Raw genomic sequence first — 13,058 nt, forward strand, 5'->3', positions numbered from 1 at the left:
GCTGTCCGAGCAGGAACGGTTGCGCACGACACACCGTCTCACCTTTTGAATCTGAAGCGTTTGACCGGGACGACGTTTCACGCGTCATCTGTGGGCGGCGTAACGACCTACTTGCTCGTAAGCAAACAGTTCTATAGTCTATTCTTTTTAGCTGTACTGCTGAACTAGTGCAATAAGTTAAAGTGAAACAAATATACTTTCTCTCACTCTAACTTATTGCACTAGTTCAGCAATGCAGCTAAAAAGAACAGAGCACTAGTCAGAATAACCAATTTTCAACAAATCCTGGTTAGTTGTACAACAGAATCTATTTTCTCTCTCGTTTAGTAAAAGTTGCTATGGAGCTTTGTAACCGAGAAATAGACTGACACTCTACAATAATGAATTATTCTTTCTATTTGTGTCTACTACTTATATTTCAGACACTGAGATGTACTATGAAAAAGCTTGCTGTTTCCAGCGAAATTTGCTCTGATTCTAACGAAATAACTTTACGTTGTGTCATCGTATGGCATATATCAATCGAAGCTGTGTTATCGATAAATTGAAGAGACAATTTATCTATTTAATTAGTACTACACACGAAATAAATCGAATTATGTGATGCGTTTTGACCGCGATGATCACGGCAGCGTAATATTTCTACCGGAATACGAGGTTTTTATCACAATAATATGGCTTCGTTAATTTACCGAGGCTCTGGTCGAGGAGCGACATTTCGATGGGAAAATCTCGTGAAATCGGACTCGGACATTCGTGAATTCATTTGACGAGTCGCAGATGATGTTTGTCTCACGAAGGAAGTTACTCTTAAGACTCAACTATCAGATATTTACCCAAAAACTCGATCTATCTCAGCGTGACGAAAGCGAGCTGTCCGAGCAGGAACGGTTGCGCGCGAATATACGCCTCACTTTTTGAACCTGAGAGGAGTTTGACCGGGACGACGCTTCACGCGGCATCTGTAGGCGGCGTAACGACTTACTTGCTCGCAAGTCATCGTACCGCCTACAGATGGCGAGTGAAGCGTCATTTTCAAACTCGAAGTTTGTCGGTTGTCCGACAGCGCGAGCGTCGAGCGTTCCCGATTTATTTTGCATCTGCTGTCACAAATTTATAACCCCAATTTCACGCATTCAATAACACAATATATCGGAAGTTACAAAGAAACAATGAATATGAATGGAAATCATAAAGTTAAATTATCCCGCAAAGCAGGCTAAAGACACGGCTAACTCAGTGAGAAATGACTTATCGATCGACGTCGAAATCATCAAATCGACGTCGATTCGACGTCTATCGGTAAATCATTTCTCACTGGGAATGACTCAATCACTAAAGGAATTAAGGAAAAAAGAATAATAACACAACTAAATTATCAATGCAAAATCGATTAAAATATGCGAAGTATTCGTATCAGCGAGCTAAAGTAGAGTATCGTGCTCGATTTATTACTGTGCTCGCCGAATTTCATTCATCATAATAATAAATCATTCATCTTCGTCGCGAAAAATACAAGTATCGATATAAGTTAAGACCAAAAGCAACATTTTTAATGAAAAGAAAACTGTGCGACAGTCAAAGATATGTGTACGATACTTACCTCTTCACAATCCCTTCAGCACGTGTCGATGTTGAAAATTCTCCTTCGTCGCGCAGAGGGACCGGGAAGGAGAGGAAGGGTCGACCGAAAGCGAGAGAAACACTCATAAACAAAGGGTAAGGCTCGCGCACTTGTATTTACAGCCGCTCTCTATCGATTCCGGATAAGTACGGTGATTAATGTTACGAGAGTTTTCGCGACTCGTAAAAGTCGGCATACGTAAGAGAAAGCGGCGGCGGTCTTTTTACACCGAGGGTGACCCTCTGTCCCGGCAGAGAGGAGGGCGCGACGCCCCCGCTGGGGGGATAACACTCGCGGCATATCGGCACGACAAATTTATCGCGGTGTTAAGCCGTTAATATTCGCCCGCCTTCCACGGTCGCCAGGCTTTAAATCAATGGGAAATATTCCTAATTGGAATATGGAAAAAGTTGGCCCAAGTGCGCGCCCGACGACGACGACGACGACGACGACGGGGGTGCCCCGGCCGCGCGAGTCGCATTAAAGGATAAGAATATAAATTATCTTAACGAGTAGTGGCGCACAGTCGAGAAAAAATGGCAAGAAGTTTCCGATTAAGGCGCGGATCGCACGGACGTGTATTGAGCTACAGACTGCGCGAGTTATTGACGACGCGAAAAAAGTTCGGCACTTCCGAGAGGGGGTTTCGCCCCCGGAGGCTGTCACCCTCGTCGAATGTTAATTGCAACAACCGGCTGTTGCACGACCGACTGTCAAATCGGCCAACTTTCCGCGAATAAACGAGCACATGAGGTATACAAAAGAAGGAACGCTCGCGCGACGCCAAAGCGCCGTTCGTACCGCGAAAATGTGTCGACCTGATCATAGTTCTTCGTTATTTCCATCGGGATTCAGTGTTACGCGAAGTCTCGGCTCGCGATGAGCTTTGTTAATCGAGCTTCGCGTGTGTCGTCGCGATGAAAAGTGACAAAATTCGACGGAGTGAATGACACTAAATCGCATCGAACTACTCGAACCGACATCGAAACTAAGGCGAAAACCAAAGCCAAAGTGAAATTACAGGTCGCCGGGGTGCTTTGGAAGAGTCGGGAATCGGCGAGGCGCTGAGTATTATTTGGCGCGGGGCGACGCGACGCGAGAGCGGCTGTGTACGCGGCACGCGGCGAGCGACTGACTCAACGGCTCCGCGGCCGGCCAAGTGTAAACAGTCGCGTAGGTGACTCCTCGCAGTACGCTCACAGCAATACGGCCTACACGCAGTAATCGCCACGCTCCGTATACAAGGTATTCAATTATTACGTGCGCTACATTTTTACATTCATACCAGTAGATTGATATCAAATTACTAAATCGCTATGTTCTCACTCTAATATTTGTCACTCTGCTTCACTATTGCTCGCGACTGAAATCGCCGTTTTCTTATTTCTCATTATGGTTCTTAACATTGGAAAATTATAAAATTGTCAAGCTCTCCTCGATATTATTAATAGCAAACTTGTAGAAAATTATCAAAACAACGAACGTAAATTTATCAGATTTGAATATTGGCAATAATATTGAATTGCTGAATTACTGGATTTAGATATTTTAGCTTTGGTATTTGCAGCTGATTTGCGTCGTCTTTTATTTTTCATCGTAGTTTTTAACATTGAAAAACCGACGTATCAAAGACGCTAAAATTATCAGGCTTTCCTCAACGTTATTAATAGCTTCACAAACTTGCAAAAAATTACTAAAGATGTGAATGTAAACTTATCATATTTGAGTGTTAAATCGACAATAATATTAAATTGCTAAGTTGCTGGATTTAAACATTTTAACTTTGATATTTGCATTTTATTGGCTTTTACCAACAATTCAATGGTGATTGACTGCATCGTTTTTTATTTTTCATCGCGGCTTTTAATATGGAAAACTCTCTGTATCAAAGACGCTGAAATTATCGGGTTTTCCTCGACGTTATTAATAGCTCCGCAAACATGCAAAAACTACCAAAGTAGCGAACGTAAATATATCATGTTTGATGGATACATTCATACATATACATTTATACACGCACACACATATATATGTATATACATCTTATATAAAACAGAACGCGTGTCTCGGAGAAAGTAATTGAAAGAAAAGTCAGACTCGGACAATGCATTCGTAAGCATCGCCCGATCACAAAATGCAACGATGTGACATCGTGACACGATTACACGGCGAAACGTATCGACACAGGAAAAAAAGCGCAGAGATTGTTCGATACACATCCTCACGTGATGGATGAAATGACAGCGAAATTCACGAAGTAATCGATGAAAAATATTGCTCCATATCGTATTAAAGTTTTCGTATTTATTATAGTGAAGTATCGATCGATCGTTCGTTCGTTCGTTCGTTAAGTGTCCGTATCTGCGAAATCGAACTTCCGAGTTAGATATTGACACACATACACACACGCGCACATATATATGCATACACAGGCGCGAAAAATTGCGTAAACGCAATCATTCTGCTTTTCGTTTCTCACGCGCTCGCAGAAGTTCGAAATTTCGCGTCTCAGTGTTCGAACAATTCGTACAATTCGTTGGAACCATGTTTTTCAATATAAATTAGCATTACGTTAAATTAGCTACTCTTAAACGGTAGTGCGACATTGGAAATCCTCGAGACGGTTCTGTTTAATCCTGTGCGTCCGACACAACGGATCGCATCCTTGAGAACGCTGGCATCCATACCGATCGTCCTTGCAAACATCATGATTACGAGACCGAACATAACTTGGGGGACGCAACGCGTCTCAAAGCAATAGATAGTCTCAAAGCGCATGGCATCGCAACATTACGTCTGCTATCGAAGAAGAGCGAACGAAAAAGAAACGAAACAAGAAGATACATTGTTCCTAATGGTAATGTATATTGCTATTAACATTGCTCGTTAACGCACAATCGCTTAGGTGCACATTATGTATCGTGAATAATATAAAGTATAATCGTACATGGCGATCGCGAGTCACACGCGATAAATTAAAAGGTTCGACGAAGAAATTTTCTCTTTGCTCTACAACCTTCGCGGCCGCGAGTTGTTCTCGGGACCTGACAACATAACCACTATATATTTATATAAAATATCTCGTCACAGCTACACTGACAAAGAGATATTTGGACATTCGTGTTTGTGAGATTTTTTCCTCTTCACGTGAAATGAATTTTATTCTGCAGAGATAAACTTGATTCGGACAAAAGCAGACTTTATATATCCCACGAACAGATTTTCAAATATTTCTTCTCAGTGCAGGGACCACATCATTGTGATATTGAAATATTACAACACTGGGAACTAATCGCGAAACATGATTTCCTCAGGTTTGCTCGAGAAGCCGATCAGTCTGCAGTGGCTGGCAACGGCATTCTATTTACGTTCCATTTAAGAAGCTCACGGTCTCCACGAGTCGCGTCGTTTCAAGCAACAAAAAACGACGCGTCGTGGCGAAACGTACTGGCAGCGCAGCAAAGAAGGCAGTTTAACGCTGCTAATCGACCTAAAGTGAACACGACGTATGCCCCTTTATCTATGATTCACGTCAGCCTAAAGTTATTACGGTTGACAACCGTCGGAATGAAGATCTTGCAAAGTATGACGTTTTACGAACATACGATGGATCTCGGATTCAAACCTTCTTCCTTGGCTGCGACAAATCTCACATGGATCGGCCGACGCTGATAAGGCAAGTAACTATGGCCCCTTTCAGTTTTGTTTCGAAATACCAAGCAAATCAAAGGAGAAAATATCAGAACTCGCTTAAGACACGATTGTAACGTTGCTGGAACGTAACGTTGCGCGACTAATATATGTATACTACAATAGACATATTGATATTATAATATTTGATCTCTCTCTTTCTCTCTCGCGCGCGCGAAGCTATACAACATATTAAAATATTCTCGAACGTAACTATGCTTTGCATTCTCTCTAGTGCGACAGATTACAATGGAAATATAGAGAAATTGCCACCGTTCTACGTATTTACATGCTCTTAATAAAAATTCCAGCACCGATAAAGCTTTTAATACCGTCACAGCTCTATACGTTCACTCGCATAGGTTTTATCATATAAACGAACGTCGGTCTCGCGGCAAAAGTCAGCGACTGCGATTCTTCTTTTCGGCTAGTTTGAGGTAGATGGCTTGTGATGATGACGGACTCGTTGTTTGTGAGGAAAAAGAGGTCTGCTTACACTTTAATGCGATTCCTCCTGCGGCTTTCCTTCTCCCTTTTCCCTTCGTTGCAAAATCGGATTGCAGTTGAACGTTAACAGAATTGTCAGTAAAGGCCAATGAAGCTTGTCGAAAGAGTCTTTCTCTCCAAATCTTCGCGACGTCAGTCAGTGACTTTTTACTCTTAAGACCGACGGTGTAACCGATATAATATCTACACAGAACGTCGAAGATCACTTTCTCCTGTATGATACTTTTCTTAAGTAATATCACGCTGAAAACTTTCGAGACTTTATGCGTCACGATCGATTCTTGATTTCTCTGTTCGCGTTCTCATACTACATAATCGTGTTAGGAAATGATGTATAAAACAATAAATAGGCACTCGTGTTCTGAGATTTCACTTGACTTGGTGACACTTCGGTGACAGTCTGATCATCGTACTTATACCATCTGCAAATACATATATACCAGTGATTACGATTATAATTATCAATCTGTCCAGTTGTATAGATACATAAGGACTGAGTCTCCAGAAAAGATGTGTAAAAGATCACATCCAAAATAAAAGTTTGCAAGATGCACACAAGATCCGTCGTCCTGTCGAGTTCCCTTTATTAATTTTATTTTAGTTATTCTTAATCCGTGAGGAACTCAGACAAGTCGTTCTTGTGTGCAAATACAAATACGTACTTATTTTGAGTGGCGTTTTTGCAAAAGGCCGTATAGTGACCGCCGTCCATCGTCCCATAGTGATTGGACATCGCGTACAGGGTGTAATTGTAATTGCGAATGTTGTTCGACATCGCCGTCGGGTTCTCAAACACGAGGTACGGCTTCAGATTGAATCCAACGAGGGGAAAGTCGACGGCGGTGTTTCGCTTCTCCAGCCATCCGCCGCTCTCGGCGAAACGATTCAAATGAATCACGACGATGGGAGCGAGTTTGACGAAGTCAAACTTCTTCGTCGCGTCGCGAGGCGTCTGGCACTTGGGACATTTCCATCCGATCACCTTTTGCCCCGTGACGAACTTTTCCATACAGTCCTGATAGAGCAAAGCAAAACACTTTCACACGAGGGACATAATCGGGGAGCAAGCGTGTCTCTATGTTTAGTAAGTAAATTATTTCATTATTTACATCGTGCTGCATATACATGCAAGAATCTTAAAATCCTGACAAGTATTTTCATGTAAATCTCTCTTTCATCATACACGTTTCTCTCATGAAATGTACTCACATTCAAGGTACACCGATTGGAGTGAGACAAGGACATCGTTAGACTGTTAAATGTCTCGTACGTGGTGCTCGCTTGCTTGCAAAATGAACATGTAATAGTGGACCTCAACTGGCCGAAAAATAAGTCTGATATTATGGATTTTTGAGAATTCATCGCCTTGTCCCATTCTTTCTCCGCGTTGGTCATCTCGATTGGCATTTTCGATTCCTACGAGCAAAAAAGGTAAGCTCTAATCTCTCCGTAACTAATACTGTTTGCGTTTTTTTCGGTGGAAACCTCTCACCTTCTTGAGATCATTATGCATCCAGTCCAAAAGGAATGTAAGAAATTCGTGAGAATCTTGTTGCTCATAGCTCTCGAATTGTAATTTATACTGACCGACCGCGACCTGATAACGAGAATCAAATGAAGAAGAGAAAAACAACGAACAGTTAGATCTTTCTGTTACTACTCAAAATTAGCCGAAACTAAAGTGAGGAAGAGGACTTAGAGCGAGAGCTGAAGAATACCTTGAGATCGTGAGGAGATATACTTTTGTATTGGCCTCTCCAAAGCGCTTTGATTACTTGAGCCACTTCCTCCACGACTTGGCCCTGCGTCATGTTATCGTTACTCGTGTTGAGATCGTCCGCATACGAGTTGTCAGTGAAGTATTTCGCTAAGTGCGTCGTGTTACTCAGGCACTGAATGATGCTGTTCATGTAACAAGAATTTCCCAAGTTCTTCAGGCCGGTTATACCCGGATGCTGCAAGTAACAAGGAGGCCAGGCTTTACGTTGATGACACACAATTCGTCTAATCGCGCACGATTGCGACTGTAATGCGGATACGCACCCTTCGCGTTATAGCAAGAGACAATACGTTAATGAGAAGTCTCCGTTGAAAGATACGCCTAAATTTTACCGCTCGTCTCGTATACATAGTACTCCATCTTAATCTCGAGTGCCTGTCCCAAGCAGTGTTTAAAACCAAAACTCGCCGGGACAAACTTTCGCGAATGTCTCGTCACGAGTGTGACATTCACGCACGAGGGGAACCGCACTTTGCGCGCGCCTTTGTATTGCGACGCGCGATCGTAGAGATTCAAACGCAGAATCTCCGTACACGACGGGGAAATGACTGCGCGCCAATAGTCGATCCTCTCCTAGAGAGCGAAATTCGCAGTCGTGGAACTGCGCGATCTACTTTCCGCGTAACGTAATTAAGAGCGAGGGGAATTATCGATCTATTTACATCAACACGCGACGGTCAATCAAACCTTAGAACGTACGTATTTGCTTCGACGTATGTCTATAAAGACCAGTCTTTCATTTACCGTTCAGTCGCCTTGCCGACACAATGCATCTGCTGTTCAAGCAGCCGCGGAATTTCGCGAGTTTGGTATTCAGTAGACTGTTAATTTCACGCGATGAAAAAGATAATTCTAACACAAATGTGAGAGAATTCTCCCGAGCAGGACAATCTGTGGGAGAAGCAGACCGCAAAATATATCCAAACGCGATCGTACAATTTCTTTTTATCGCGATTGTCAATCACTGAAACGTTAACGTTAAATTAAAATACGTGATGCATAACGCATTTCTCTCTTCTTTGTTGGTTTCGTACTATCGCCAGCTTAGTGTTCACACGTTCTTAGAAAAATATGATCTATAATCCCACCTTTTTAAAATAATTAAACAATTGCAGAGGAGTAAATTTCCTTTGAAGATTCACCATGGTTTCGTATTTCCTACCGAGAGATTATTTTATCACGAAATAACAAGCACTGTACCCGTACACATGCTTGACCGTATTATCGTATATCAGCTTGCAACCGAACATTCTATCGTCACAAATATTAATATCGATAAGCGAGAGTTAAGCACTGTGTAACAAATATCGCATTGATAGATGTAACAAATGTAATACTATTCCAGGCCAATCGTCTTGTCCTTTTCTTTCAGGTTAAGAATTAATGTCTTCTTCTCTTTAATCCAACTGTTTCTTTGTAGCGTAGAATAAAAATAACAATTTTTTTTTCTTTTCGACAGACAACACCCCCGACGTTTCCAAACGATTTGGGATCCGGTAAACGTGCGCACATCAAATGTTGCACGAACACTGATCGTGGAAGTAATCGGTAATAGAAGTTCACCTGCCGATTGGATTGAGAAACCCTACACGTGTTAAGTCGCACTGCGCGCTTTACACGTTCTACGTGCGCACATTACCCCTATATGATATCGCACGTGACACTGGAACGCGTGCACCACGAATGACAAAATTTCGTCGTTCCTTCGGAACTTTATGCGAAAATCATTAGACACGTGTCGACTAGCCGACACGCGTCTACCCTTGCAACGAATGGTATGTGGCGACACCATTACACTCACCTGATCTTCCCAAATTACTGGAATTATTTAAAAATTTTTGGTCATGCCTCTCAAGTAAAAGTCTATATAATAACTGCACTGATCAATACTTTCTCGATATACTCTACGAGATAAAAATAAAAAAAAAAAAGGAGAAAATAGAAGGAAGAAAGAGAGAAATAATTAACTTCAGCATTCCAGAAATAAAAGAACGAAATCAGAAGGAATAGAAGTAGAGTTATGTGTTCCCTTACAACTATATCCACGTACTCGAGACACTGCGCCTATGGTAAATAGTACTTTACATAGTATCCCCCTCATTGTTAGATTACTGCACTATGGTCATGCCGATATTAAACTTGCAGTTCGACTTCATTCACACGCGATTATAATGCCAAGCGTTATATGAAATGGAAGATCGAGAACCCGACACCGTGATTAGTCTAGATTGATGATTTTTCGAAAGACGGACGCTCGTCCCTCCGATGCTCGCGACAGTGAAAGCGAAAGCTGCGATCATTTTTGCAAGGCCGCGATCGACCTCGCCGGTAAAGCGCCCGCGCACAATCTTGTCCGAATTAAGTACTTACAACACTGCCGTGAATAGGAGTCATTCGTTCCTCCCGATTTCCCCAACTAAGAGACACTTTGACGTTTTCATTTCCAATAGATCCATTTTGATTGCGAGGTGATATATGCGGCTTAGAAGTTCTATCTACCTGAGGTGCTTTACGATCCCCCAACTAATGGAATTACGCAGAAACGTTCGTGGGTAATTATGCGTTTGTCATTGTAAATAGATTGAACAAAAGAAAACTGGACTGATTAGCGAAAGTAACCGTGGGATTGTCCGTACCTGAAGTAAATTCGGGCTCGAGTAAGAACGCTCCAGTCCGGTGTTTATGGACGTGCCGTCTGTTTTCAAAGGCTCCTTGTAAACGTCACTGTCGTTTTGCCTCATCGTTATCTCCCTGTGCTCTCTTTCCAAGTCTCTGCAATGACACGGCGTGTAACACGACGTTGTAATTTCAATGGATGAGTAGATTAAGAAGCGCGCGTCGATATATCTGCGGATACGTACTCTTGCAACTTCTTTCGCTTAACCTCGTTTTTCTTGAGTTCCGTTTTCATTATGCACAGATTAAGATCGAGGTTTTTCTTCTCACGGTCATCAGTGACGTTAAACTTAATTCCATCTTCTTTCTTGCAGTAGTCGTTAAGCTCGTTCTCGACCTTGAGGTACATCTTGTGCTACAATACACACGGAATTAACGCAAGCTGACTTGAGACATAGACTGAGGAACCGATATTCGAACAAACGATTTACCATGTCATCTAATTTGACTTTCAGGGACTTTATTTCCCCGTGCAGATACATCTCATCACTGGCGTCTCTGTGCTTGTCTTCGCGCTGCGCGTACAACTGGCACTCCTGGTCGAAGAGCTCGTCCGCCAGCTTCATCTTCGACTTGGCCAGTTCGTTTAGTTCCTTCATGAACCGCAGCACATTCTTACATCGCGGATCATACGCCGGCTTCAGGGTGACTGGTTTGTTGCTGCGATCAATCATCGGTTTTACGCTCACTTCGTTTTGCGGCAGCTTGTTAGATGTTGGCTTATGTTGAGGTACCGCATCCGGACTAGTGAGTCGTTGCGCGTTCGTCTCATTGTCGCCTCGAGATGACCGTTTGCCGTCGATTGATATCGTAACATGACTAGTGAAGTTCTTAGGCTTAACCGAAGAGACGGCGTCGTTGCTGTTCGATCTGGCGTGTTTGGATGCCGACTTGTTATCGCCGTGAGCCATCTCTACGTCTGTGTTCTTGTTGAAGGTTTTCGCGTTATTTAATTTGCTTCGTGCTTTTTTAAGGAACTCATCTTCCTCGTCCTCATTCAGCCAATCGGGATACTCGATTGTGCCCAGAATCTCATTTGCAACGCTGTCCAATTCTGGCACTATCACATTGGGATTTGTCACGAACGCCGGATACCTCGCTAACCATTCCTGATATCCTCCATTGAGAATCTTAATTTTCTTGTACCTCATACCAGGATCCCATTTTTCTAAAATGTCTCTGAATATACTTAACCTATTGCCAGACGTCAGAGATTCTTGTGTAGTATTCCAATCCAATAAGACCACAACATCCACATACTGGGCAGATCGATGATTGAATAATTCGTATGAATGCTTATCTTTACTGCGAAGATACTTTGAGAAATAAGTGGCCAGTTTTCTGAAAGTGAATGCATTATGAAGAATTCCACACAGATTTTGAGGAAACTTCTAACAATCCACAATCATAAAATTATAATCAAAAACTGCATAAGATCGTTCACTTACCCATGTTGAATTTCTGATTGTGGAATGTTGATACATTTATCAGATAATAGTTTAGAGCATTCAAAATAATCATTTTGTCTAATATCAATGACCAAGTATCTGTCCTCTACTTTGAGTAACGAATATAACTGATCACATGATATAAATTTGTCACTATCACCATATAAAGGATCATCAGTTGGGGTTTCTGGTAATTTTAAGGTAATATCTGTACTTGGCGTATAGGCCTCTGTGGCTGCCACACCATCTGTCTCTACTTCCATTTGCTCTACCATATCTTTACGAGATGATTTCTTGGAACGTTCATAGCGTAGCTGTAATTTCTCCTTCAAGTCTGCAATTATGTTTTTTGCTTCATTCATCTAGAATGTATAAACATTAATATATTTTACTGTTTACAGAGCACAAAAGTTTGATTCAACTGATCAATGTAGTAATACTTTGTACCTGATCAATAGTTATATTTGTGGAGATAAGTTTGCCATCTTTATCCTTGTGCTTCTTCAGCCACTCAACTGTATCCAACCATCTCTTCAACATAATATATGCAGTCTCATCGTCTCCGTCTTTCTTGGCAGTATCAAATTTTTGTCGCATACCAGGTAGCCTCATGTATACATCACGTGGCTCCTTTTTCATCAAGTCAACTTTAGCCCTTTGTATGAGATCGTTTACACAGGTATATTTTAAATTTGCTGTATTAGACATGTTGGTTGCTTTCAGTGGCCTAATCCTCACTGCAAAACTGAAATGTTCAGGCAACAAAACACAGGCCAACGTTGTGACGTGCTATAATTCAAAAAGTAAATGTTAATCGTTTAATCCACTTAGAAACACATATGTGTCTTATTCGTGGAAGCACTAACAAACCTAGAGAAGATAGCCGAGCAGTTTACGTGTCTCCTTAGCCACCGTTCATCATCGTCATGTTATCGAAACGATCGCGACCCGTCGTCGTTTCAGGATGTCTAATTACAAGGAGTAGATTCGTCCCTGCGTAGATTTACAGCTCCGATAAACGTACCCACACAGAACTCATTCGCAGTTTCAGATATTTCCATGAATTGTAGATGTCAGTCGACCCGAGGTTAACTCGTCCGACTGCGGATGACATACAACGATCCTCCTTTCAATACTTTACCGGACACACTGTTATCAGTGTCTCCAGACGAACCGGGTTTACCGCACTTCCGCGTCAAGCGTAATCTCAATGTGACGCTTTAAGAATAAAAAAAAGTCTCCTGGTTCGCCGTCGAAAAAATTCATGTTACTTGAAAATAAAAGGTCTGCCTGACTTATCGTCGAATCGTACTACGAACTCCATTTGTCGGTG

The 13,058-nt window shown here is 42.0% G+C and overlaps 1 protein-coding gene and 1 long non-coding RNA gene across 4 annotated transcripts; one reads left to right on the plus strand and one right to left on the minus strand.

Moving 5' to 3' along the window:
* The first annotated feature begins 1,617 nt into the window (after positions 1–1,617).
* LOC116844430 lies at positions 1,618–9,978 on the plus strand. 2 transcript variants are annotated; one of them, XR_004378081.1, is made up of 6 exons: positions 1,618–1,719; positions 2,648–2,869; positions 4,223–4,481; positions 4,939–6,905; positions 7,038–7,252; positions 9,061–9,978. It is a non-coding gene; the product is annotated as an uncharacterized LOC116844430 (long non-coding RNA). The 2 variants fall into 2 exon arrangements; XR_004378080.1 differs by lacking the exon at positions 1,618–1,719 and having other exon boundaries at positions 1,761–2,869.
* LOC116844389 (ubiquitin carboxyl-terminal hydrolase 8-like) lies at positions 3,392–13,026 on the minus strand. 2 transcript variants are annotated; one of them, XM_032815857.1, is made up of 12 exons: positions 12,596–13,024; positions 12,173–12,514; positions 11,726–12,087; positions 10,709–11,618; positions 10,463–10,632; positions 10,238–10,373; positions 9,972–10,124; positions 7,540–7,776; positions 7,314–7,418; positions 7,031–7,237; positions 6,484–6,836; positions 3,392–6,243 (listed from the first exon to the last, which is right to left on the minus strand). In XM_032815857.1, the coding sequence occupies exons 2-12, from the start codon at positions 12,431–12,433 to the stop codon at positions 6,129–6,131; spliced, it is 3,009 nt and encodes a 1,002-aa protein (XP_032671748.1). In that variant the 5' UTR covers positions 12,434–12,514; positions 12,596–13,024; the 3' UTR covers positions 3,392–6,128. The 2 variants fall into 2 exon arrangements, with proteins under 2 accessions (XP_032671748.1, XP_032671756.1); XM_032815865.1 differs by lacking the exon at positions 9,972–10,124 and having other exon boundaries at positions 12,596–13,026.
* Positions 13,027–13,058: the final 32 nt, after the last annotated feature.

Source organism: Odontomachus brunneus, unplaced genomic scaffold, assembly GCF_010583005.1.
Source record: "Odontomachus brunneus isolate Ranch 3 - 2012 unplaced genomic scaffold, Obru_v1 Obru_scaffold_003, whole genome shotgun sequence".
NCBI lineage: Eukaryota > Metazoa > Arthropoda > Insecta > Hymenoptera > Formicidae > Odontomachus > Odontomachus brunneus.

Bases quoted from the DNA above. Each gene is read 5' to 3' on its own strand.
- LOC116844389 (XM_032815857.1), bottom strand. From the start codon at position 12,433: ATGTCTAATACAGCAAATTTAAAATATACCTGTGTAAACGATCTCATA. The intron at 10,633-10,708 runs GTAAATCGTTTG...TGTGTATTGTAG, and splicing joins AAGTCAAATTAGATGACATG to CACAAGATGTACCTCAAGGT. The intron at 6,837-7,030 runs GTGAGTACATTT...TTGCTCTATCAG, and splicing joins CCAATCGGTGTACCTTGAAT to GACTGTATGGAAAAGTTCGT.